The sequence below is a fragment of the Suncus etruscus genome, chromosome X (assembly GCF_024139225.1).
Source record: "Suncus etruscus isolate mSunEtr1 chromosome X, mSunEtr1.pri.cur, whole genome shotgun sequence".
NCBI lineage: Eukaryota > Metazoa > Chordata > Mammalia > Eulipotyphla > Soricidae > Suncus > Suncus etruscus.
The window spans coordinates 118031482-118057095 of NC_064868.1; the positions used below are offsets into that span (position 1 = coordinate 118031482).

The following is a 25614-nucleotide window of genomic DNA, read 5'->3' on the forward strand; positions in this document are numbered from 1 at the left end:
TCATGTATATTGTCGGGTCTATCTTCTATCCTTTTTCACCTGTGTATTATGTCTGTCCATCATCTATCTGTCTTTATCATCTCCCTCTATTATCTGTTTATCCTCTCTTGCCTATCATTATCTGTTTATCATCAATATCTATCATATGTATATCCTCTCTATGTCTATATATCCATCTAACATTTGTCAGCCTTTCAATCATCTGTAGAGCAGCAGTAAATTTCTATTCATCATCTATACTCTATACAATCTGTACAAATTATTTTATCTGCCGTCAATCACCTGTATATTAGTTGTGTATTCATTATATATCTATCTCTGTCCATCATCTATAACTACTCTATTATTATTTATTCATCTATGAATCTCTCTGAATAATTATCTACCTATATTTCTATTGTCAGTCTACCTTTCATATTTCTGTCATCTATTTTCTGTGTATTATCTATCCTTTATCTCTTCTCAGCTATTTATAATCTGTCTAGTCTTTCTCCCTTCCTCTATTTCTTTCCTTTTTTCATTCTTTCTGTCACTTATCTATGTGTCTTTCCATCTGTCCAACTAGCTTCTGTGTATAGATCATCTGTCAGTCTCTCTATCTGTATAAATACCTATGCCTATCTATTGGTGTTTTGTATCATCTATAATCTGTCATTAACCATTTCTCTAAAATCTGTGTCCCTCACCTGTCTTTCCTCTATCTTATGATTGTGTTCTTAATCATTGACCTCTATCATCTACGTTTGTGTCTATCATCTCTTTTTCTTCAGATAACTGTCAAACATCTGTCTCCCTATTTTATCTATCTGCCTAGCTAGGTGTGTCTATCCATCTATTAACTTCTCTATTTTTAACATATCATATATCTTGTGTTGATCACCTATTATTTGTCTTTCATTTCTTTTTAAAACCCATCTTGATGTCTCTCCATCATTTATCTGTCTGCCTATCAATGTGTTTGTGTGTGTTATCCACTCATCTATAATCTGCTTATCTCTCATTGTATATCACATATACATGAATCGCCTATATTGATCTCTCAAACACTTTTCCTATACTCACCTATCAATCTATTTGTGTGTCTATAATCTGTCACCTAACATCTGTATCCATCATATATACATATATATATATATAATCTACCTATTTGCCTATTTGGGTCTCTCCATTTACCACTGGGCTCTCTGCCATACATCATCTGTCGCTCCATCATCAATACCTTTGTATCTATGATCTATCTAATCATATGTATCTATGTGTCATGTTATCTCATCATCTGTACCTTATATCTTTCATCTGTCATCTATTATAAACCATATACATCACATATTTATCCATCATATATATGTATGTATATATGTATCAATCGCATCTATCATCAGTATATCATATAACTGTATGTGTCTATGTCTATCATCTTTCTAAAATGTATAATTTATCACTTAGCACTTATGGGTCTAACCATCATCTATAAGTCTTATCATCTATCTCTTCATCATTTATTTCTTATTATCTACCAGGTACCTATATTCTACCTACAATCTATGCATATTGAATATATCTACATACATAGTCTCTAACCATAATCTATCGGCCTATATATCTACATATGTATTCCTAGCCAGCTATCAATTATTTGTCACGTTTCATAGGTATATCATGTATTACTTTATCTGTGCCAATCATCTGTGTGTAGCCTATTATCTGTCAGTCTGCCTAGCATATATTTATATATAATGTGTCAGAATTTCTGATATGTATCTAGCTATAGATCTATCACCTATTTGTCTATCCACCATTTTGGGAGTTTGGGGGCCACACCTTGAGAGGTTCAAGAATTATTCCTGGCTCTGCACTAAGAAATCACTCCTGGAGGTGCATGGAGGACTATATTGGATGCAGGACCGAACCTAGGCCAGCTGTGTAAAGCAAGTGCTTACTCTCTGTATCATCTCTCTAGCACCTTGTATGTTCATCTTATAATTTTATCACTCAATACTTTATTAGCTGTCTGTCCACCTGTCTACATATGTGATTATTACCTATCATTCTATCACCCATATAACAATCATGTCTGTTTATCATTTAGCATACCTTTATGTTATTTACTGCCTGTCATCTATTATGTGTAGCTATCACATATATGTTATCATCTACCTCTATCACGTATCATCTATCTTTATCATCTATTCCCTATTTGTCAATCGTTCGTCTATTCACATTGTATATGTAGCTGTTTGCCTATCTACCTATATCTGTGTGTCTATTCATCTATCTGTAATATATCATTTATTTATCATTTATGTCTGTCTATATTTGTTAATATCTATCAATCACCAACATTTCTGTATATCATCTTTCTTTATATCCCAAGCTTCTATCCATCTCTTTGACGATGTCTGTCTCTATTCATCACCTCTTCCTGACATCTATACCTCTTGTCTATATATCTACATATATCGTTTTTGTGCCACCTATCATCTGTGTCTATTACCTGTCTTTCTCATCTATAAACTATGTATGGCTATCATATATCTTTCAAATAGCTGTATCATTTATCACTTGCATCATCTTTCTTATTTTTTCTTCATCTGTCTGTGTGCTATATGTCTATCTGTATCTACCTATCATGTATCAATCTGTCTAGATATTATATCTCTTTATCTTTCAATCATCTCTGTCCACCAATCTGTGTATATGTGTTTATCCCTCTACTATCATTTCTCATTCGACTATCATCTCTCTATCTCATGGGAATCCCTTAATGTAAATACAGATCTCCACCCTCTCCTTTTTCTCTTCCTTTCTTTATTCCTTTCTCCTTTTCCTCTTCTCTTCCTCTTTATCCTCCTCCAGCTCTTCCTCTTCCTCTCTATCTTTCCTTTCCCTTCCTCCTCTCCCTGCCCTCTCCTCTTCATCTTGCTGCCATTGTTGTTGTTTTTTATTGTTGTTGGTTGTGTTTTGTTTTATTTTGGGGCCACACCTGGTGTCACTCAGGGATTACTCCTGGCTCTGCACTCAGAAATCTTTCCTGGCAGGCTCAGGGGATCATATAGGATTTGGGAAATTGAACCTGAGTCCATCCCGGGTCGGCCGCCTGCAAGGCAAACACCCTACCGCTGTGATATCTCTTGAACCCTGTTACAGTTGTTGAGAAAGTTATTTGAATTAAAATTTTTAAGAAGACCAGGTTTTTAGTCTTTAAAAATAATCATGTCCGGGGCTGGAGAGATAGCATGGAGGTAAGGCGTTTGCCTTTCATGCAAGAGGTCATCGGTTCGAATCCCAGCGTCCCATATGGTCCCCCGTGCCTGCCAGGAGCAATTTCTGAGCATGGAGCCAGGAGTAACCCTGAGCACTGCCGGGTGTGACCCAAAAACCACAAAAAAAAAAAAAAAAAAAAAAAAAAAAAAAAAAATAATCATGTCCTCTAAGGAAAAGTCAGAAAATAATTTAATGCTTAGTAATCCAAATGGAGAATCATGTTCTGGAGCAACAGCTCTCAAAAGGATTCTAGAGGTCCAGAGGAATAGCACAACAGGCTGAATATATGCTCTGTATGTAGGAAGCCCTAGGTTGATCCCAGTACTGCATGGTCCTCCAAGCACTCACTCGAGTCATCCCCGAGCATTGAACTCTGAGTAATTTCTGAGTACTGTTTAGAGTGACTCAAAAGCCAGAAACAAAAATGGAAAATGGATTTTAGAGCAGAATTGACATACGGACAAGCAGAAAGGCATCTATTTCCTGAGGGTATGCTTAGTTGCATTTTGTCATAAGATTAAATTGTTTTTTCCTCTCCACTATCTTTTGCTTTTGTTGAGATAATCAGGAATTGCAAACATGAATGTGATGCTGTTTAGGAATCGCATTCAACTAGTGCTGCAGCACATTCTGGTTGTTGTTCTCACACGTGTTCACCAGAGGTTGCACTCCTGGAACAGTGCTTCTACATCACTTTTGTAGTGGTGCTCGTGGGGGGGATGGCGGTCACACACTATAGTTGAAGTGCTCGCATACGCCTCGATGAATGCTGATGATCACACACTCAGTTGTGACACCAGAAGAGACAAACAACAAAATTGCTGCGACTACTCTCGGCATATGTGGGTGGCAACAGAGATTAAATTTGTGAATTCACCCATGTCTGGTGTGTGTCTTTTAATCATTTAGCCGTCCACTAGACCCTACATTGTTGTAAGTTATTGCAACACTTGAAAATTTTCACAAATGAACCTAGATTTCTCCCCAATAATAGTAGCATCTTGCCACTGAGGCCCTTCTCGCCACCTTGTGGCTGGTGCTAAGGAGCTGTGCCCCTATAATGAAGTACACTCTCTAGGCTCTGCCTTGAATTCTACCTTTCCACAGATTCCATTCCCAGCAAAGTTCAGACTGGTGATACTCGTAGGCCAACAGGCCACAACTGTTGGTTGGGAACTACAGGACTAGACTATGGTGCTCAGGGATTCACCAGGGCCAAGCCCTGGTAGTACTGGGGATGTGATTAAGTATCCTTTGCTAATAGAGACCATCTTGTAGGCTATTGCAGTCATCTGTTCTGGTCACCTGAGCTGTGATTGGTATAATTTTGTATGAGATTAACATGATACCTAAGTTGTTTTTTGTTTTTTGTTTTTTTGGGGCCACACCCATTTGATGCACAGGGGTTACTCCTGGCTTTGTGCTCAGAAATCGCCCCTGGCTGTGGGGGACCATATGGGATGCCTGGGAATCGAACAGCGGTCTGTCCTAGGCTAGAGCTTACAAAGCAGACGCCTTTACCTCTAGTGCCACCTGTACCTAGTTTTTACTATAATGTTTTCATTAAAGTGCCATGATTAACACAGTGTTTTATAATAGTCCCCAAATACAATACATCAAACAGTATAAAATAGTCTTTGACTCATTTATTTCAAATTTTATTAGAGCATTTTATTACATGTCAGGAAAGCAAAGAGGGAGGATCTGAGTGATTTATAGAGATTGATTTCCCTGGGTAGCATTTGCCCATAGGAACACAAAAAGCATCTATTTGATCTCCAAAAAGTGATGATTTCCCCTCAGTTTTTGTGAATTTAATCTCAAGTAGAAGAAACTGAAGTCAAATAACATTTATTTTGATTGGTCACAATTTTACCTGAATGACTTAAAAACACATCTACTAAAAGGTTCATTAATCAGTAAATTTTTTTACTAAAACTGTTTTATGGGGGCTCATAGTGATAGTAGAAAGAGTAAGGGAGTTCCTTGCACATGACCAACCCATGGTCAACCCTCAGGGCCCCAGATTGTCTCCCAAATTCACCAGGAGTGATCCTTGAGCACAGAGACAGTAATAGGACCTAACCACTGCTGTGTGTGACTTGTAATGAAATAAAATTATTTGACAGAAATGAAGGACAATCTGATTTTTCCCACTTAAAGCTGTCTTCATTTCCCCATTATGCACATTGCTTCCCACAGGTTGCTTCTGGACTCCAATAAAATAAAGACTGCTACCACCAATAAGTAACTCTCATAGTTTTTGTTTATTGGGGACTTTTGTATACCGGGCATTATTCTAGGAAGTCCATGTGCATACAGGCTAACAGCACTCCCAATTTCAATCAGTGTGTTGTGCCATCTGTATGAACATGTTCTCTTTTGCCCTCTAAGGTCTCTCTGGGTTATTATGATGGTCACAGTGGTGTATGATAATTCTGAGGCCACTGAGCTCTGTGCAGCTCAACACCTCTACCTCAAGCCTATCGCCAAATTGATGATCAAGGTCTTGCTCCAGAGAGCACCGAAATTATGAGACACTTTTCTAACTGGGAAATTCTTGACCAGTTGAAGAGCTTGATTTTCCCTGACCAGTTCACCACCGCTTGGCTCTCCAAGAGCACAAAGAACTTCATTCGATTTGAGGGGGTGGCCGACACACTTCGCTTGGTGCAGATCCTCAAGGCCAAGTTACATGGGAGAATCATCAAGCTAACTGGTCTGAAAACAGACTTCACAGTGGTGGCGACGGATGCCCAGAGTGAGTGGGAACACTTCTCCGAGGACAAGGAAGCTGTCTCCAGTGAGGAAGGTGAAGACCAGGACCACAATAAGAGTCCAGATTCTATCTATTTTGAAGGCTTGCCCTGTAAGTGGTTTGCACCTAAAGGTTCCAGTGGGACGAAGCCATGTGAAGATATCCTCAGGGTGGTTTTTGAAAGTTTTGGGAAGATCAAGAATGTGGATATCCCTATGCTGGATCCTTATAGAGGGGTGATGACTGGTGAAAGCTCTGGCAGTGTCAGTTTGGGCTTACAGACTTTTGAGGCATTTGTCCAGTATCAGGAATCAACGGACTTTGTAAAAGCTATGGAATCTCTTCATGCAATGAAGCTGATGCTGAAAGGAGATGATGGGAAAGCTCTGGCATGTAACATTAAGGTAAGAAGTTGCCAGAGTGTCTTTGTTTTCCCGCTGTTTAAGAAACTTTTAGTAGTTATAAGGAAGTCACCTATGAAATAGTCTTGACACCCCTCCCGGATCAAGAGCTAATGTATAGAATTGAGTTGTTAGTCACGCATGTGTGTAGAAAGAAAAAGAATCAGGCATGCTGTTGCTTGTGATTTTAAAGGGATGGTTGTTCTAATCAGGGGCTTTGCCCTAGCTTCCTGGGGGGGGATTAAAGGATCTTTCCTGACCTTTCTGGTCTGCATGTGCTTATTCCAGTTGACAAGTTGCTGAGAGAGAGCAAGCAGCTTGAAGACACTAGGAAAGAACTTAGTTTCCCTCTTTATCTTGGAGTCACAGATTGTTGGGATTATACATAATCCCAACAAACTTGGATCCTGTCTTTTTCCAAGCCTAGCTCTCTAGTCTGTCTGTTTCATGGATGCCTGAATGCTTGGCCATCTCTTTCTTAAAGACTAAATCCAATCAAAGACAAAATGTAGCCAACCCCTCTTTTTTCTTATCTTAGTCTTCCAAGGAATTTGGATTTACTGCTTAAGTAGCTTCCTAAATTTGAGTAAGTGAATCTGTTAAGTGTGATCTGTTAATCTAGTTATGTTAAAATTGCACAATTTTAAATTGCACGCTGTCAGACACAATCTAGAGCAGCAACAAGAATGAGTGTGACTTTGAAACACATTACAGCGAGTGACGCACGGCCATCATCCAGACCCTTTGGCCTCCCCATTCCCTCACAAAGTAGTTTACAAAAGTAAACTGTACAAAGTAGTTTCATAATCACTGTGTTTAGATCTTAGGTCGGTTTTCCTGAATCATTGCTCCTATCCCCTTCCCTCCACTTTTGGAGCTATTTTAGTCTCATGTATGTTTGTTTCTGGGCCACACCTGGCAGTGCTCAGGGTTTACCTGGCTCTGCACTCAAAAATCACACCTGGTAGGCTCGGAGATCATATGGGATGCTGGGTATCAAACCCAAGCCAGCCATGTGCAAGCCAAATGCCCTACCTGCTGTGCTATCGCTCTGGCTCCTCATCTGTGTTTTAAAAAATATACGTTCATTCATTTCATTGATCTTCATACCGAAACAGCAAGTACAAAGCTAATCACATGTCTCAGAGCCTCTGTGGATGATTCACTTGTGCTGACAGGATGATCTTGGTGAGTAACTTTGAAATTCTGCCAAAGAATATTTGTAAGTGCATGAGAGTGTTGGTTAGAGACTGAAAATCACTGCTAGAACACTATGGGTATTCTGGTGATAAAAGAATTTTAAAGTGATTTGCTTTCAAATTGCTGTGCTATCTATATTTCTGGTCTGGGACTCATCCAGCCAGCATACATAGTTTTCTAACAGAATTTTTAAAACATATTTGTGTGTGGGGGGACAGGTAAAATTTTATGCATCCAAGCACTTCAGTGAAGGGGCTATAAAGAGGAGAAATCAAGAAAGGTTACAAGAGCTTGAGGAAGAAAGAAAAAAAGAAAAGAAGAGAGAAGAGGCAGAGACCAAAAGGTGAGGCTACTTTACTCAAGTGGGGTTGTTTTCTTTTCTTTTCTTTTTTTTGTTTGTTTGTTTTGGCCACACCCGTTTGATGCTCAGGGGTTACTCCTGGCTAATCGCTCAGAAATTGCCCCTGGCTTGGGGGGACCATAATGGATGCTGGGGGATCGAACCACGGTCATGATATTTCCTTGGCTACCTCTTGCAAGGCAGACACCTTACTCTAGCGCCACCTCGCTGGCCTCTGGTGTTGTTTTCTTATTTTGACTGATGAATATTTATTACCTGTTGAATGAATGACTTGACTTGATAACAGTGGGATGCAGGCAGGAATTGGTATGGATGGAAAACTCCAATGAAACCTCTGGTGGGTCATTCAGTTATTCTGTTACCAAACCCAACCCACATGACAGGAACAATTTCAAACAAGACACAACAAATAAAGGTATATTTTTGGCATCCATAAAAATAATTAGATTAAAGAATAAAGGAATTTGGCAGATTAAGATGTCTGAGAAGAATTGATGTTTAATCTATGCTTAGAACTCCTTTAGTGAAAATCTTTGTCTAGCATAAGGTACCTTCCATGTGCATCTCACTTTTTTTAGCTGGCAGTATGTATGACAGGCTGAAGTTAGGACGCATCAGGTAACTATTATACAGATTTTAGGCTGCACTTTCAGTCTTGTAAACCTCCAGTTATTTGCCAAGACAATTACTCAAAATGATTTCCCCTTATTGTCTTTTCCCTCCACTTCTATCAGTACCTAATCAAAGACAGTTTTAAATGTCAGAAAGAAGCAACAAAAAATCACCCGCATTCTTCTAAGGCAGGATGTTTTCATGATGATGCTATGTTTCTATGTACCAAGGAAAAATTCTCATCCTTCATATTTTCTCAGTCCCTTGACTTTTCTTTGCCAATGAAAAGCCAACTCACAGAAAGTTTTGATGTGTAGAGGAAGAGAATCATCAGAGTAAAAGTCGATTTCCTGTCCTTGGTGTGAGAAAATGGGGATCAGATACTCTTCATTTGAATTCTTTAGCCTTTTTTTCATACTAAGTCTATCATTTTTTATTTATTTAATCAGCACAATTTGCAAAGCTGTTAATAGAGTTTAAGACATTCAGTGTTCCAACTCCAAACTCTCCACTAGTGCCATTACTCCTCCACCAATGACCCAAGGTTTCCTCCCTCACCCTAGCCTGTCTCCTTAGGAAATATATTTTAAATTTTAACCCAGTATAGTTTTGGTCACATGGTTATGATAGTGCGACTCAGAGTTTTGATGTATATAATTGCCTCATCTCTTCACTATTGAACTACCCAAGTCCCTTGGCCGATGACTTTATGTTGTCAGATCACATCCTCATTCCATACCTCCAATACCAGCCTTCGTTAGCATTTTCATTTCTCTAATTCAGGATCAAGGGTTTGCCATGATTTGACACCCTTCATTTTCTTTTCTTGCTACTTTGTGCAACACAGGTTATGTGAGATTATTTGGTATTTGTCCTCCCTCTGGTTTATTTCTCTTAGTATGATACCCTATAGTTTTATTTAGGTTGCAGCAAATTGCATTATTTCACCTTTTCTTATGGCTGCATAGATTATTCCATTGGTATATAAACTACAAATTCTTTATCCATTTGCCAGTTGTTTGACTTTTGGGTGGTTTTCATATTCTGGCTATCTACTAAACATTATATGAACATAGACATACATACCTGTCCAAATTTAATCTTTTAGCACTTTGGGAGTTGATGACAGGAAGTGGTATCTGTGAGTCAAATGAAAACTTACTAAGAAGGTTTTGGAAAAATCTCCATACTATTTGTTAAATCTGTTGTTTAATGTGTCTAATTGATTCACCCCATTCATAAATTTACTTGACTGATGCATCATAGGGCTTTTTTTTATCATAAATTACCAATGTCAGGCCTAGGTATGCAGTGATATATTCCTCGAAATTTTGAAGCTATATACTGTCTGGCCAAAGGGGCAGGAATGGGGAGGAGAGTAAATGCCTAATTCAAAACCATGAAGCTGTGCACTTTTTCATCTGTGTTAGACCATGTATACAATAGCAGTTTCAATAGGCTCTTCCCTGGAGGCTTGTGTGCAGTGAGTGATCTCTTCCAGCTGTTGGTTGTACATTCCCTCTCAGACATTGGCGGCAGGTCCCAAATCACCTAATGATGCATTTCTCAAACCCTATCCCTGTCATTAAGCAGCCTGTGACTATAAATGCTGTTCAATGACCTGACTCGATCATTGTCTAGAAAAAGAAAAGAGGAGAGGAAAGTCCTAGAAAAGAAGAAGGCCAGGTCCGGAAAGAAGCCCTGAAAGAGGAGAGAAACCCACTGAGCAAAGCAGACAGAGCCAAAGCAGAGTCACCTCAGAAGCTCAACTTTTCTGAAGAGTGGGAGGAGAGGAAGTACCTGCTGACACAGAGGCAGGTGAAGGCTCTTCGTTTGCTCCAGATACTCCTAAAGAAAATCTCAGGAACGCTCTTTCCCAGTCCTCCTTTGTTCTTGGTAAGTACTGATAGTTCTGAAACATCCCTTTACCATCTGAGACTTGGATTAGGAAAAAGAACCCCATGAAAGACCCATCACACTGACTAGAATTTCTTTCCCATAGACTTTCCTCTACTAACCCCAGTTGTGGATTACATAGGGGGCACCCCAAATCTCTGAAGAAGTGTTCTGATCCTTGACATCACACACATTGTCTGTGTTTCTAAAATGTTCAAGATAGCATTATCCAGAGCAATGGAACTAGTATTGCTAGGTTTTGTCTTTCATTTTAGTTTCAGTGTTTGGGGCATACCTGGTGGTTCTGAGAAGCTCCTCTCAGCCCTATGCTTGAGGATTTCTCATGGAAGTGCTCAGAGGACCAAGGGTAACAAGGATTGAACCAGGTTCCTACATACAGAGCATGTATTCAACCTGTTGATCTAGCTATCCAGCCAGAGTTGCTAATTTGTTTTTGTTTGTTGGTTTATTTGGGGGGGGGAAGCACTCAGTTGTGCCCAGAGGTTACTCCTTGCTCTGCACTCAGTAATTATTCATGGCAGGCTCAGAGGACCATATGGAATACCATGAATCAAACATAAGGAAGACAACTGTACCTGCTGTACTATCGCTCTTACCGGAGTTGCTAACTTTTCTAAGTTTCTAATAGACATAGCAGAAAATGCCAAGAAGTAGAGATGGATATGTAGAGTGTTAGGTTTGTAGTTTCCCATTTGAGACCAGGGATGTAGCTCAAATGGCTTGAGTTCATATCTCATATGCGGAGGCTCAGACTTTGACCTCCAGATTCCTATCAACCCTGAGCACTCTCAGGGTGGCCCTAGTGGACCTGAATTGCTGGTCAGATCGAGTATCAATGTTCCCTTCTCCAAGAATCTTGATTACAGCTTGGTAGCTGCTCCCTTCCAAATCTTTCATATGCCCTGCACTGGAACCCAGCATAGAACCTCACAATTGCAGCCATTGTCATAGTTGGTCTTGCTTTTATCTTTTGGGGCTACACCCAGAGGTTCTCGGGGTTTCCTCTTGGCTCTGAGCACAGGGAATACTCCTGGTATACTCAGGGCACCATAGAGGGCACCTGGGATCAAACTTGGAATGCCTATGTGCAAGGCAAGTGCCTAAATCTGCTGTACTCTCTCTCTGGCCCCTCTTGATTGTGTCTGTGGCCACTGAAAGAGGCAACTCAGAGGCACTCTTACCAGCATGCTCTAGGAAGAGACTGGAATATAAAGGCAATGTTTGTTCTGTTAAACCAGTCAAGCCTTTTGGACACACATTTCACCCACCAGTCATTTCTCACTTGAGGATTTTCAGGGAAGGCTGAAGCATTTCTTCATAGCCCCCATCCTAATATAATGCCTGGTATAATCGTTAGACTCATCGAGGTGTAGAGAAATGTCTAAAGCTCCATAAGTTTGAAGGTAAGTAAGGCTTAGTGCCTTCAAATGTATAACTGGACCATGTAATAGGAGTGATTCTTATTATCCTGAGACATTTAATTTGATCCCTTTCGCTGCCTAAGAATAGATAATAATTTAGGGCTGTCCCTGAGGTACTTTTTAGTGTCTTAAGAACAATATTAGAAACAGATTTTCTTTGAAATGTGTCCGCTGATTGTTATTTTATGTGCTATTTTCAATCTACTTTGACACAGTTCAACTCACAAGAGGCCCACGTTTCAGGTCCCAGGACCTTTAGCACTGTCAGGGAAATATTGAAAATTTGGAAGAATAAAGAGTTAAATCTTTCATATCTTTCAGAGAAGAACAAGATGTTTAAACATCTCATTTCCAAGTCAGACAAACAACAAACAAGGAAAATGAACACTGACTTACATAAATATACCCAGCAAATTGGGAATAAAAGTGGAAGATACTCACCTACCACAGAGAGAATTAAATACACGCCAATGAATAGATACGATCACAGTTTTGACAATGACCAACAAGAGCCTTTGAAGATTACATTAATTCGCCATAAGTTTCTTTCTAAAGAAGAATATAATAAAGTCTTATATCGGAGAAACCATAACAAGCTGAAATTTTATGAAACAGATGAATTTACTGACTATGTAGTACACCAATATCAAAAACGAAGTTATTCCCATATCTGCCTTCAGTCAAGATATAGAGATTACCAGTGGAAGAGAGTTTTCCACAGCATAGAAGGTGGAGTTCAAATTAATTTGAGCAGAGTTGGTTCTTACTCAGCCAATTATAGACCAGTGCAAGATGTACAAGGAGAACAGCAAGATCAAAAGGATAATTCCAAGGCAAGCAGTTCTACTCAGAGTACCGTGCATACACCACAGAAAAGAAGAAAAACAGACAGCAAAGAAAATGTTATGGGGTTTCATTGCAAGGAAGCAGACCCTGAAGTTGATGCTGTCTCGCCCCTAACCCAGGAGAATAGTCATGTTTTGGAAAAGCCTCCTGCTGATGAGTTGAAATCCAGATCTATTTCCTCACAAAGCAGTCCAGCCAAAATAAACCTGGAAGATTTCTTTGAGGATATTAGTAGCAATTCTGAGTGCTTTAGTGATGAAGAAAAGGAAGAGATTTCCTTGGATACTGACCCTCCTGATGCCAGGGAATTCAACCTTCACCGCCAAGCAATTCCAGATAGGAGATATGATCACACAAAATTTGTGAGATACAAGTTCAGACAACCATTCAGGAGGCCTCAGTATAGAATGGGATGTCCATGGCGTGGAAATGAAAACTATTTCAGGAGAGATGATGATATTGACAGATTTAGAGAGAGACCAAACTTGTATCATGAAGGCCACCGCTGGAAATCCAGTTCCAGTAATCTATATCATGGCTACACGAGAGAGAGGAGGTTTCATGAGAAGTATAACCAATACATGCGATACAGCCCTCGTTACATGTCAAAAACATCATACAACCGTCCTCATGTTCCCTATAAGCACTATTACTCTCAAAGAAGGCTGAATCCATGTGTATCAGAATATAACAGGGATACAAGAAGATTTCAACCACCAGTGAATCCTAATTATTTTTCTGTTCGACGTGCGAGTGATGACTACATTGCCAGTAGAAACAACTACAGTAGATCTTCATACTCTACAAATGTTTCGAATGACTCAAGTCAGAAACAACCTTATAAAAGAAGTAAAATTTTCAAAAAGAACATGTACAATCCATATAGTTATAAAGTTAACTACAGAGCAAGAGAGAATTAAGTTTGGACAAGGTCAAATGCAAAACACTGTTTCTCTTGCTAAGCTATAATTTATAGATCAAAATGACTGTGGGTGTGCTGGTATGCTTTGGAAATAAAAGCTACTCTGATTCTGAAACTTGGTAAACTTTGTTCTTGAAACCTAAGATCAGACACTTATATAGTTAAATCACAATGTTAATTTTGTGCCTGTAAGGTGTCAATTCATGCTTAAGGAGATGAGCTACCTCTCAGTGAATTTTTTTAGCTGCTATGATGTCATATGATAATAATTTATGTTCAAATAGCGAGAATCTATGTGTTTCAATTCAATGAAAATACTGTGCAGCACCCATCTTTCCTTTTATTTAGAACCATATCTAAAAAGAAAGCAGCAAGAACACATAATAAATTTTGTCATGGTGTTGAAAATCAACATCCACCGAAAGAAAAAATACCAATACATTATCAATAGTCATAATTGGCATTTTTAGAGACAAAGTCTTAGAAGAAGATCCTAAAAGAGCATCGGATTGTCTTCCAAGATTTGGTCAGACAGTGGAATATTAGCACCATTTTTAAAGAACACGGTGTTATTCCATTGCAGAATAGTTAAGTGGAGCAGGCATAATTTGTTAAGAGTTAAAATGGCAGTGTTTCATTTCTAGTTTTGTAACCACTGAGCTAGGAATTTATGTAAAAGGCAAAGTCCACATTTTTCTAGCTGTTCAAAAATTGTATGGCCACAGGATTCATAAAATTATATAAGCAATGTATCTTTTTGCCTGCTTTGGACCTCTTGAATATGTTTTTAATGGATATATCTTAAGGATTCATAAAAACTTGGGAAGCATTGCTGGTATCATTGAAGCCTGCTGCAGGACAGATTGATTATTAACTGACAGAAGTAGAAGCTCTTTAATGTGACACGATTCCTTTTGAGCTATCTTAACTAGCTATCTTGTACGAGAGTAGAGGTGCCTAGCGTGGACGTACGCTGCCATTTGATGGGGTTATCTGGAATGTCACGTCATGGTAAGGGCTCATTACCAGTTTCTTGAGCAATGTGTTATCGGAAGGGGCCACAAAGAACCAAAATATACCAGCATATACCTTGCAAAATTTCAGAAAATGAATGTATCATAACAAATTATTTTATTAGATAACAAATAAATATACTGTTCATTTTCTTATATCTGAGCCCATTCTCAAGCCAGTGAGTGATGAGTTCGACCAGCTAAATCTGAACAACTCTTGTTGATTGGAATCACAATCTGTCTTTTCTTCGAGATTCATATTGTTTATTGATGTTTAAAGTATTGTCATCCAGAGTAGCCTTATTAACTACTAGTAGCTTGTATTTTGTCAGATTTTTGATAACAGTCTGATTGTTTAGTGAGACCCCCTTTATTGTCTTATGTTCCATGCTAGTAAAACAAGGAAAGTTGTGGATTTGTCATAGAGTGTAACAAGGCTTACTTGGAAAAGTATATAAATTTCTTCTGTCATTTGATCAGATTCTTTTACAGAGATCTTAGGTATGAGAAACAATTTTGCTGCCTAGTAACTGGTGATAGAAATAAATTGCAGAAGATAGCATATGACATTTTTTTCTTTTGTTTGCTGAAAATGATTCTGGGGCCTATCAGAAAGTAAAAATACTGGTTTTGTGTTTACTTCCTGTACAACCTTGGATTTTTATGTTTTGTGGTAATGCTATCCAGATTTGAGTAAACTTTCTTGTTTAGACCTTGAATGAGGAAGAAGTGTTTATTCTACTTTTATGATTGTGTGTTTAAGGAGTTAAATAGAAACAAAATATTTTAATTATACTTTGTCATGCTCTTTTTTAATATTTTCCATCCTTTCCCCCCTGTTCTTATTAAGTAAGAATTTGAGCTGTAAACATTGTCTTTTGAAATAAAAGTTTTCGGTTTGAGGATACTACTAATACTGCTTTAATAAACAAAAGTTCTGTTAATGTTGTTTTGTGTAATTTGTTTGAATTTCTTCGGTAGAAAACAAAGCAAGGTAGCAATTTTGAGAATAAGATCCATATGTCTTCTTTGCTGTAAACTAATTAAATGGTAACTATTAAATAAATGCCGATTCTTCCACTTGAGGAACAGTTTTACTTGTATATAGTAACTGCTTTGAACGCAAGTTGCCAATCATTTTGCTCATGCATTTTGAGAGAATTGATATAATCCAAAATAAATTTCCTATATGGAAACCACTAATGGAACCACTTCCAACACACATTGGCTAACACGTTGCCCATGTACAATAACATTTCTTGTGAAAATATTCATGTACATTTTTAATATCGCCTCTATTGAACTTTTTTCCTTTATAAGGTTAGCTTGCAGGAATGAATTATTCAGAGCTCATGAGACCAGTTTTTTCATTTCAGTTTCATTGACATCTTGAATTTGGATAGAAGACACTCCTCCCCTCATAAAATGCTTTATTGGTACCATTACCAGGTAGTAACATGTACTCTATGAAGTTCCATCCCATTCATTCAGCACTTGGTGGACATATTACCTTTATGAAGTGTGAGTGTGACATGTGGCCTGTAGTCATTTGTTAAGGGGCATCACTTAGGTCTTTCAAGATCCAAGATTTAAGTGTACAGTCACAGGAAATAAACATACAGCAAATTTCCTGTAACTAGCCAATAACAAAGGCATTTTGTACCTTAAAGTACAGTGTGATCCCTATAAAATTAAAAGGATCCTGATTGGATTCAAGCTTTTGAAATAGCAGGGACTATCTGATGCTTGTTCTGAGGCTAGGATTTTGTTTGGCTCCCTAAGTAAATGTGACCATGTGCAGCCATGTTGCCTTTGACCCATAGATAGTGGTAGTGAGCAAAAAAAATCTGCAGAAGCAGCATGAAAGGTGGGGAGGGGCCAAAGCTACGGTACAGCAGGTGGGGCACCTGCTTTGTACACGGCCTACCTAGGTTCAATCTCAGTCACCTCATATGGATCCCCAAGCAATGCCAGGAGTAAGCCCTGAGCACTGTGTGCAGCCAAATAAAGGGAGGGAAGCGATGTCTCTGCCACTTATCTCAGAGTCCTGTTGGTTGTAACTCCAACTCCCTCTTCAATGGTGTATTTTACATTAAGGTTAATGAATGCTTTCTGGGTTTGAGAACTTTTTAGAGCCAATTCCTGCCTTATGTAAATATCCCTTTACATGTAATCAGCACAGTGTTGGTTCAGCTCTGAATCCAGGGGAATCGGGCTCTTTGGGATTGCAGCTTTAACCAGACTCAAGACATTTTCCTCTTGGCAGTGGACAAGGCTGTGGGATTGTCTTGTAAAAGGAGTAGCCTAAGCTTCACATGGAAATGAGATTTCAAGCTGCAAGGTGGCCCAGCCTCTCTCTGCCACTTCCTTTGCTAAGCATAAGATTTAACAAGCAGTGAAGTCCAAATAGGCAACTTGATTCCTTTGTTGGGTGAAGAATCCTGAATTGGGGAAGGGCACTTGGTGGCAGGGCACTTTTAAAAGCAAGGAAAGGAAGCAGTAGACTTGATGATCTAAAAAAAATAAAAGGAAAACTGGGAGGCTCCTTTGGCTCAGAGTCCATTTCTTGTCCTTTCTTCTAGATAGGCAAAACACAACTCACAACAAAGGCTAACGTCATACAGCCAATTGCATATGTAGATCTGATTTTCTCCGTCAGACATGAGATGTAATAACCTTGTTACTATCAGGAGCTCTGAATACTTTCATGAGTGAAAGATATTTGTTTTTTGTTTTGTTTTTTTTTTGCTTTTTGGGCCACACCCAGTGACACTGACACTCGGGTTACTCCTGGCTATGTGATCAGAACTCACTCCTGGTTGGGGACAGAGATAGCATGGAGGTGAGGTTTTGGCCTTGCATGCAAAAGGACGGTGGTTTGAATCCTGGCATCCCACATGGTCCCCCTGAGCCTGCCAGGAGTTCTGTGCATAGAGCCAGGAGTAACCCCTGAGTGCTGCCATGTGTGCCCCCCCCAAAAAAAGAAATTACTCCTGGCTTGGGGGACCTATGGGGCGCCGGGAATCGAACCACCATCCTAGCTCTTCTTTTGCGTCACTGCTCCAGCCCCCGTTTTTTTTCAACTTTATTTACATATTGATAGGTTGATTCTTGGGCCACATCCAGCTGCGCTCAGGCATTACTCCTGGCTCTGCACTAAGAAATCACCCTGGCAGTCTTGGAGACCATATGGGATGCCGGAAATCAAACCGGGTCCCTTCCAGGTCGGCTGCATACAAGGCAAATGTCCTACCACTGTGCTATCTCTCCAGCCCCAGCATATGATTTTAAAAAAAACAAAACCCTTCCATAGCACTTGGTAACAACAGTGCAGTTGTCTCGTCATATCTTGCCCCAGAACTGAATGTTTGATCTGCCTCCTTTGAGTTTATAAAATCTGCTTAAGAGTCAGAATTGGGGTGGGAGAAGAAAAAAAGAGTCAGAATTGGACAACTCACGAAAATTCTAGTAGGTGCTGTGGGTAGGGCTCAGTGATGGAAAGCATTGCTTTAAATGTGTGAGGCAGTGAGTTTGACCCCTAGCACATGTTGGTAAGTAAATTAAATTCAGTACTTTTTTTTGGCAAGGGTGGGAGCCAAAAAATAGCCTGATGATGTTCAGGGGCTACTCGTGGTAACTCAGTGCTCAGAATTCCACATTTGCCATGTGGCCTTGGGGCTCTAATTCAGGGTTCTCATGGCGATAGTTTTGGGCAACCCCCCCTTCTTCTCAATTCCTCATTTCTTTGCATTACAAGTTACCAGGTGTGAACTTTTACCTCTGGTGGTGTTTGGAATACTCTTCCTCCAAAAGTGAAACTGCGTCTTGAAACTAAAGTGAAAGAAATGTTTGAATCTGGTGCCTTAGATTTAAGAAAAACAATCCACCACATGCTACAGGTTACAACCATTTTATTAACTGACCAAAGCACTTAATTTTGTTTTCTGATTTGAGGTAAAACCATTAAACACGGTTCACAACAAAATACACTAACTACAATTACAAGAGTTGGAAACCTCACTAGTTAGTTGTCATATAATACTTTTACAAACTCAGACAACTGTATAGTCTACTTAGGCTAAGTTTATTGTTAACCAAAAGACTGATAGCAAAGACCTAGACATTTGACTACCACTCTTGTAGTGGCTATAAGCTTTAACACCAGAGGAACTGTCACCTTATGAATAAACATTTTATGAAAACAACTCTTGCGTAGTGAAGTGGATGGGTTCCTAGCTCTTTCACGGTGTGCACGAAGGCTTATAGGGGAACAAACATACCTGCTCCTCCCCCTCGCATGTCCAGTAGCCATAGCCCAATTTTGTATTTTAGGATGGGAAGACAGTTCTACCAACTTTAGGGATTGAGGCTTTTAATTCAGGAAGCCAGCTAATAGTTTCCCAAACTTCCTTTTTGAAGGTTCGTATTTGGTTTCCAGTCTCCCTACACGATTACTGTTTACAAGGGTATCTCTATGTCCAAAGAAGACCAAAGCAGACAAGACAGCCCATAAACTGAATTTCCCCCAACTGAGCCCAGCTTCGTGAGGCACTATCTCACCTGTATAGCTCTCTAATTAATACCAAAGCCTTGGGGACACTGCAGATTTGCCTTAGAGGTAGGAAAAATAACCCCAGAAATCATGCTGTTTTGTCAACTGAGATATAAGAAATTTGTTGTCTCTTGGGAATATTATGAGGGAAAGTTAATCCATGTTCCCAGTGTCTGAAGGGCTTTGCACACCTAAGCTTTAAAAAAACTGGTTTGGGGGAAATGCCAAATCCTACTGGTTTTTCCAGAAGAGTCAATTCCAATTCCGCCTGTACGCTCTACAGATAAAAGAGAAACAGTTGATTAATAACATTTGCATGTCAGCCCGGCAGTTCACCTGGCTTCTTGACACACAAAGATTATCATGCAGTCTAAACAGAAGTGAATTTTATCAGGGTCACTAGTGATATTCATTCAAAAATCTTACAGCAGGTTCAAAACCTCTAAATCGTGAAATCACCACGTTTCAAAGACAGACTGGAATGTTACAAATGATTCTGCAAAATACAAAAATAGATATGCTTCCACAGAATGCTTTTAATCATTTTTCCGAGCATTCTCCTCTTTTGGTTCTTCATCATCTGAGTACACGGTGGGTTTCTCCCCCTCCTTCAGCAGTTTGCCCACATGATGATACTTGACTGGATGGAAAAAAAGAGAAAAACAACACGCTTAGGTTTTGTTAAATAGCTCTGCTACCTCTCACATCACAGCATTTATGGGGACCTACAATCAGTGCTTCTGGAAGAACTGAAGGGAGTTATAGTAAAATCCTTGCTAATAAGAAGTTAGAGTTTTGTTCAGAAGGCAGAGATAGAAAACAAGGGGCCAGAGTGATAGCACAGCAGTAGGCCATTCGCCTTGAATGCTGCCGAGACGAGACAGATCCGGGTTCGATTCCCGGCATACTATATGGTCCCCCGAGTTTGTCAGGAGTAACCCCTGACTACCACTGGGTGCCTCCCCCCCAAAAAAATAAAAAAAGAAATAATAGAAAACAAGTAGCAATATCTAACAGGGAGCAGGCAGGTACCGGCAGAATAGGCTATGCTTCTGGACAGGGGTGTGGACCAGAGTGAGAGCTCTTTGGGAGCCCTTAGGAAGGACTACAGAACACGGGGCGGGGCCTAGACACTTGGGCGGGGCCTAGACACTTGGTAAGTGTTAAAGAGTTGGGAAGGGACTTCCAGAAAGAGAAAATGCAGTGTGAGAGCATGAAGGAGAGCTGGAACTCTCTTTATTGTCCTCTGGAAAGGAGCAATAAAGAGACCAATTGGGTAAGAGGAGAGAGAGAGGAGTTAAGGGTGATTCAGCAGGATGGGGAAATGGGAAGGAGGTGGTGAGCCAGCCTGGAGAGTTTGGACTTCTCCTTCTAAGTGGCAAAGGGCACTGGCAGTTTACAACAAAGGGACAGCACCGTAAAACAGGCCTTTGGTGACAACAGTATCACAGTGACACAGGGCTAAAGATTACACTCAAGAGCCACCAGGAGCAAGACAAATGGGATTGGTGGGCAGATGTACCTAGAGTTAGGAGCAGAGGTTGTAGTTGAGAAAGGGAAGGAAGCAAGTTACTGGGAAAGTGGAAGCAGGAGTAAGGAAAGTAAAAACTGGGGTGTTGTGTGGCTGGAAATAGAGCTGTGGAGGAAGCACTCTGGAGTAACCTAGGACAGGAGAATTGGCATCAGGAATGGGATTAGTGAGGTTAGTTTTGCAGGTCCCTGGCAACTCTGAGCAAGGAAGGTCAACCCAATTGGGAAATGGGGCGAGAGGGCAGGACCTGTATTGTGGGCATAAGAAGGTTCACAGAAGAAAGGAGGCCGGGTTTGGAGACAAATGATCTGAGAGTGAAGGGACCTGATATTGAGAATTGAGGGCAGGGGTTTCAACCAGTGCTCCTCAGGTCTAGGTGACAGACAAAATATTTTGCTCCAATATAGGGAGGAAGCTCGCCATGGTTAAAGGCATATTTAAGGAAGCAAGGGGAGACTAAGGCAGAACAGATTTTTCAAAAGGGCAAAGCAGTTCCTAACACAGATTAGAAGGGACATAATGAGCAAACTATCACCACCAGTGGCTCTGTACACCAAGACATTGCAGGATTAGGATCTCGGTGTCACAGGCTCAGAGGACTGAGGCTCCTCTTTCGGAACACGGGTGGGAACTAAAAGTAACCAGACTAGCCAACCAGGTAACCAGAGCTGCCTTTGTATGAAATAATCATCGGGGACAATGGAAATCTCTCTTTGTGAACAGATGACAAAGATGCCAAAATAAAAGCTGAGCGGTGCCTGAGAAACCTGGCTTAAAGGAATCCATACCAATTCTGAGTATAGCTGAGGCACCTCAGAAGTCTTGGGGGGTAAGACTTTGTTTAAGGGGGAGGGCTAGGTTTTTACCCCACTGAAGACAGATCCCTAGAAAAACAGCGTTTAGTAAGTTACAAATGACAACTCACTGGTTACATGTTAGAAAATCTATTCTTACCAAGTTATCCTTCCCATGCAGAACAGGAATTATTATGCTAGCCAAATAATGATTTCAAAGACTTGAAAGCTACACTGAGTCAGGGACCCAAACTCTAAAGGTGGAGCTGTATCTGAATAATTATTAATCTAGTAAGAAATCTCTCTTATATTAGCATTATTTTCCAAGAAAACATTGGATTTGGACCTCTCCCACCTAATGGCATTACTGAATTCATTGTGAAAATCAGAGACTAGAAAGCTACTTTATTTTTGTGCTTAGGGGTTACTCCTGGCTCTGCACTCAAGAATTACTCCTGGCAGTACCTAGGGTACCATGAGATGTCGGGAGTTAGAAATTGAACCTGAGTCAGCTGCATGCAAAGCAAGCGCCTTACCCACTGTACTAACTCTCTGGACTCTAAAAAGCTACATTTGAAATGAAAAATACTTTTACCTTGATATAAAGACATGGCTTCCATTTTTAAAATGGAGACACCATGTTATGGGGGAGATGATAAACATCTCTTATAAAGTCTACAGCTAGAGTTACGTAGACTGCAAACAAAATGGCTTTGTAAAAATATTTGTTTCTCGTTCAAGAGCAAGGTGGGCTGCTTTTAGCTAGCCAGGGCTCCAAGAGATGGCTGAGGAAACCATCGTTTTCCTACCCACCTACCCACCAAGTATCTGATCTAAGTATGCAATCTATGTAACCCTCTCAAAAATTGGGTAAACAAAACCTCAACCCTGAGCGTCCATTGAGAGCTAACTAAAAGTTGCTACACAATCATGGCCAAGTGACTCAGCACTGCTGCAATTACTTTCAGTCATGCACTTGATCTGTCCAAGATCTGGAGAGCCTATCAAAATGCTCCCAAGTTTCAAGCTGCTTAGTAATAACTATTGTCCTGTCCCGAATCCCTTTAGTGGTAGACATTTGATCCCAGCACAATTAGAAAAATGCTTACAAGTGAACTGAGAGTCCCAGTCACTCAAGGTCTCCTGCTGGGCAGGAGTGAGGTCAGAAAGGTCATCATATTCATCCTTCAGTGCTTCCTTATCCAGGCAGAATGTGGCAAGGCCTCTGGACGCATCTCTTCCAGCAAACACCCCATATGGCCCCTCTTTAAGAAGAAAACATAAAAACACAGACCCACATGTTATTATTAGGATATCAACTTCTCTATATCACAGAAAAATAGCTTCGGGCCCAACACAGCCCTCTTCTGGATGGATAAATTCCACTGTGAAAGGATAAGTGATATTGTCATTTGATCATCACATACTAGATACAATGAGATCTGCTATCATTAAAAGTTTAAGGAAAACAATGAATCAAAGAGCTCAAGATTATCGTTGATTTCTGTAAATTTCAAATAGCTCAAAACAATCCCCCAAATCATGTGTGATATCTTGTGTCAGTTGTAAGAAATGAACCAAGATAATACTGAGTCCACGGGTCAGAATTCAACTTTAGGACATTGAACCTGGAAGCCTGGCTCTCTTCTATGTAGTTGGGCTACAGCAGTGAAAGGCAATAGTTTAAGATAATGAACACAAAGGAACACATGAAGATGTTTCTCTACAAATATGTCTTTGGGAGGCCTTCAGGAGTTCAATATATCATAGGGAGATCTTTGGCTACCAGAGGATGTTAAACATTAACAAATGGCATCATCTGCAGACATTTATAAGAATTTCCAACAAGACAGAAAAATATCCACATGTTACATAATCTCTGTCAATAAATAAGAGATAGCACAGGGATAATCAGCTCTATCACGGGTTTTTGATATCTGTGAAGGCTGAAAATATTATTAATTTCACGAAAAATGTCTAATGAATTCCCCCAAATAACTCTATAAAATATTTGAACATACATTATACTGAAATTCTGTCGCAGGGAGCAATGAATCCTTCTGTAGATAAAGTTGGCATTTAAATATTAAATATTGCACAATGAAAAGAATCCAGTGTACTTTAAACAATGCACTGTTTCCCCAAAGGCAGATTGAGTAGTAACCCTGGCATTAAAGTTTGTAGGTAATCACCATGCCAAGTATGAGAACAGATCATATTTCAATATACCTGTGTCACCTAAAACCTCAATCCACCAGGAAAAATTTTTCTTTTTTTTTACCAAGTAGACAAAATATATGATCAACTTTTAAATACAAAGATGGTTCAAAAGAAAATAGTTTCCCTTTGAATTTAGATGGAACTGAGTGCCTCAGACATATCACTGAAACCCAAAATCATTGCTTTTTTAGCAGCCATATATTTCTATATCCAGTACAAATTAAAATAACACCTTTGGATTTCAAAAATAGATACCTGTGGATATGGCAGTAACTAGTACTTGAAAACAGGCCAACTGTGCTGGTTTGGGTCCCAGCATTTCTGAAATTACGGTCACAGAATATTTGAGAACAGCTTTAGGGGAGCATAAAATCTTTGGAGAGGGGAGAAGGAATGTCTTTGCTGCAGTGTATATTGAGAAGGAAAGCTTTGTGAACAGAGGTCTATGTCCAACTGGCTTACAATGGGCATTTAAATGGCACATTTCTAGATATCCTTTATAAGATGAAGCATCATTTCCAGTGTCTTCACATGCTCATAGGTTTACTGAATGATGATGCAGGCCAGGGACTTGAGAACCCACAAGGCACAAGTCAAGCCCAAAGAGAGCCCATTGTTTTTGCACCAGCTCATACTGCTCTGAGCAGGACAAGAACGCAGTGGTTCAATGTCTTTGGTGACTTGCTTAGGCCTAACCTCCCTTCTCAAGGACTTTGTAAATCACAGTAAGATGACAAGACATGTGTTCTAACTGCTTCATGGCATACCTCTATATGTACACATGTATTTACGTGATCATGTTTACTGGTAGTGCTTCTAGGTGATAAAGACAGGTGCATGCTTCAAAGCTAGTCACATGTCTACAAAAAGCAGATCAACTGACCTCAAGGCAAACCTGCTAGGTGGGCACCTTCCCGAAGAACCTTAATATAGCTGGATTTGATTCTTTGGTGAGGGAAAGTGCAACAAAGCAAGATTGGGTATGACTGGATCTGGGCTTTCTACAAGCCTCTACCTTCAGAAAAGTGGGGAAGGAGATGGAAGAAAGAGTGCAGGTAAGTGGATGTATTACAGAGCTGCCTATTTCCAGAGGCATCCATGTTGAAGGAGGTAAAAACGGCTCAATCACCTCCCAATAATTCTATCAGTTAGGTCTTTCCAAATGGCTGCTTCTGACATTCATGTGCTGGACCCTTGCTAAAAGGTAAATTTCTGGACCCCAGAATCTGTATTTTCTTTTAAGCTCATCAAGTGTTTTTCCTGCTCAATCAGTCTTAGAAAAGGGTTTTTGAGGCCTCCTCCAGCCTGCCCCCTGCAACAGCTCAGAAGTCCCCCAGCCGCCATTTCGATTCTAGGAAGCTAGAATCCTACCAGGCCCACACCAAGCACTCTTCCCTAGGACCCCTTTTGTTCCCCAGGATCCTCCCACTTCTCCATGCAGGGAAGTCCTTTCATCCTTCCTCCTGCTAGAGGAAAAAAGTGTCCAAAATATTACCTTTGGATCATGTCAGAATCCCAGTTTCCACCCTCTCCAGTTTAAAGGTTTCCCTCGCCCTGCCCCTCCTCCAGCCCCACCCCCGGGGGTGGAACCCCCCAAGTCCCCAATCCTTCTAGTCGTTTCCTGCCTGCTGCACTGAGCCTGCGCGCGCGCGCGCGCACACATCAACACACGCCATGCACATACCTGACACACGCCACACACAGACCTGACTCATGCCACTCTCCCTCCCCGCGTGCGCGCCCGACGCCTGCATACATGCAGACAGTGAAGACGCATGATGCACGCACGCACGCACCTCCCT

The 25614-nt window shown here is 40.2% G+C and overlaps 2 protein-coding genes across 2 annotated transcripts in view; one reads left to right on the top strand and one right to left on the bottom strand.

Moving 5' to 3' along the window:
- The first annotated feature begins 5674 nt into the window (after positions 1-5674).
- On the top strand, positions 5675-13700 carry LOC125999019 (A-kinase anchor protein 17B-like). The gene is given in 7 exon segments (XM_049767015.1): positions 5675-5774; positions 5777-6426; positions 7842-7966; positions 10238-10317; positions 10320-10492; positions 11871-11916; positions 12256-13700. Coding segments are annotated over 7 exon segments (2619 nt in total).
- A 4909-nt stretch (positions 13701-18609) lies between these two features.
- PGRMC1 (progesterone receptor membrane component 1) overlaps positions 18610-25614 on the bottom strand; it is a 7952-nt gene continuing 947 nt past the window's right edge. The window contains exons 2-3 of the mRNA XM_049767624.1: positions 22702-22857; positions 18610-19907 (exon numbers count right to left, since the gene is read on the bottom strand). Of these exons, the coding sequence (XP_049623581.1) occupies positions 19804-19907; positions 22702-22857 (260 nt within the window). The 3' untranslated portion in view covers positions 18610-19803. The remainder of the gene's footprint in view (positions 19908-22701; positions 22858-25614) is intronic.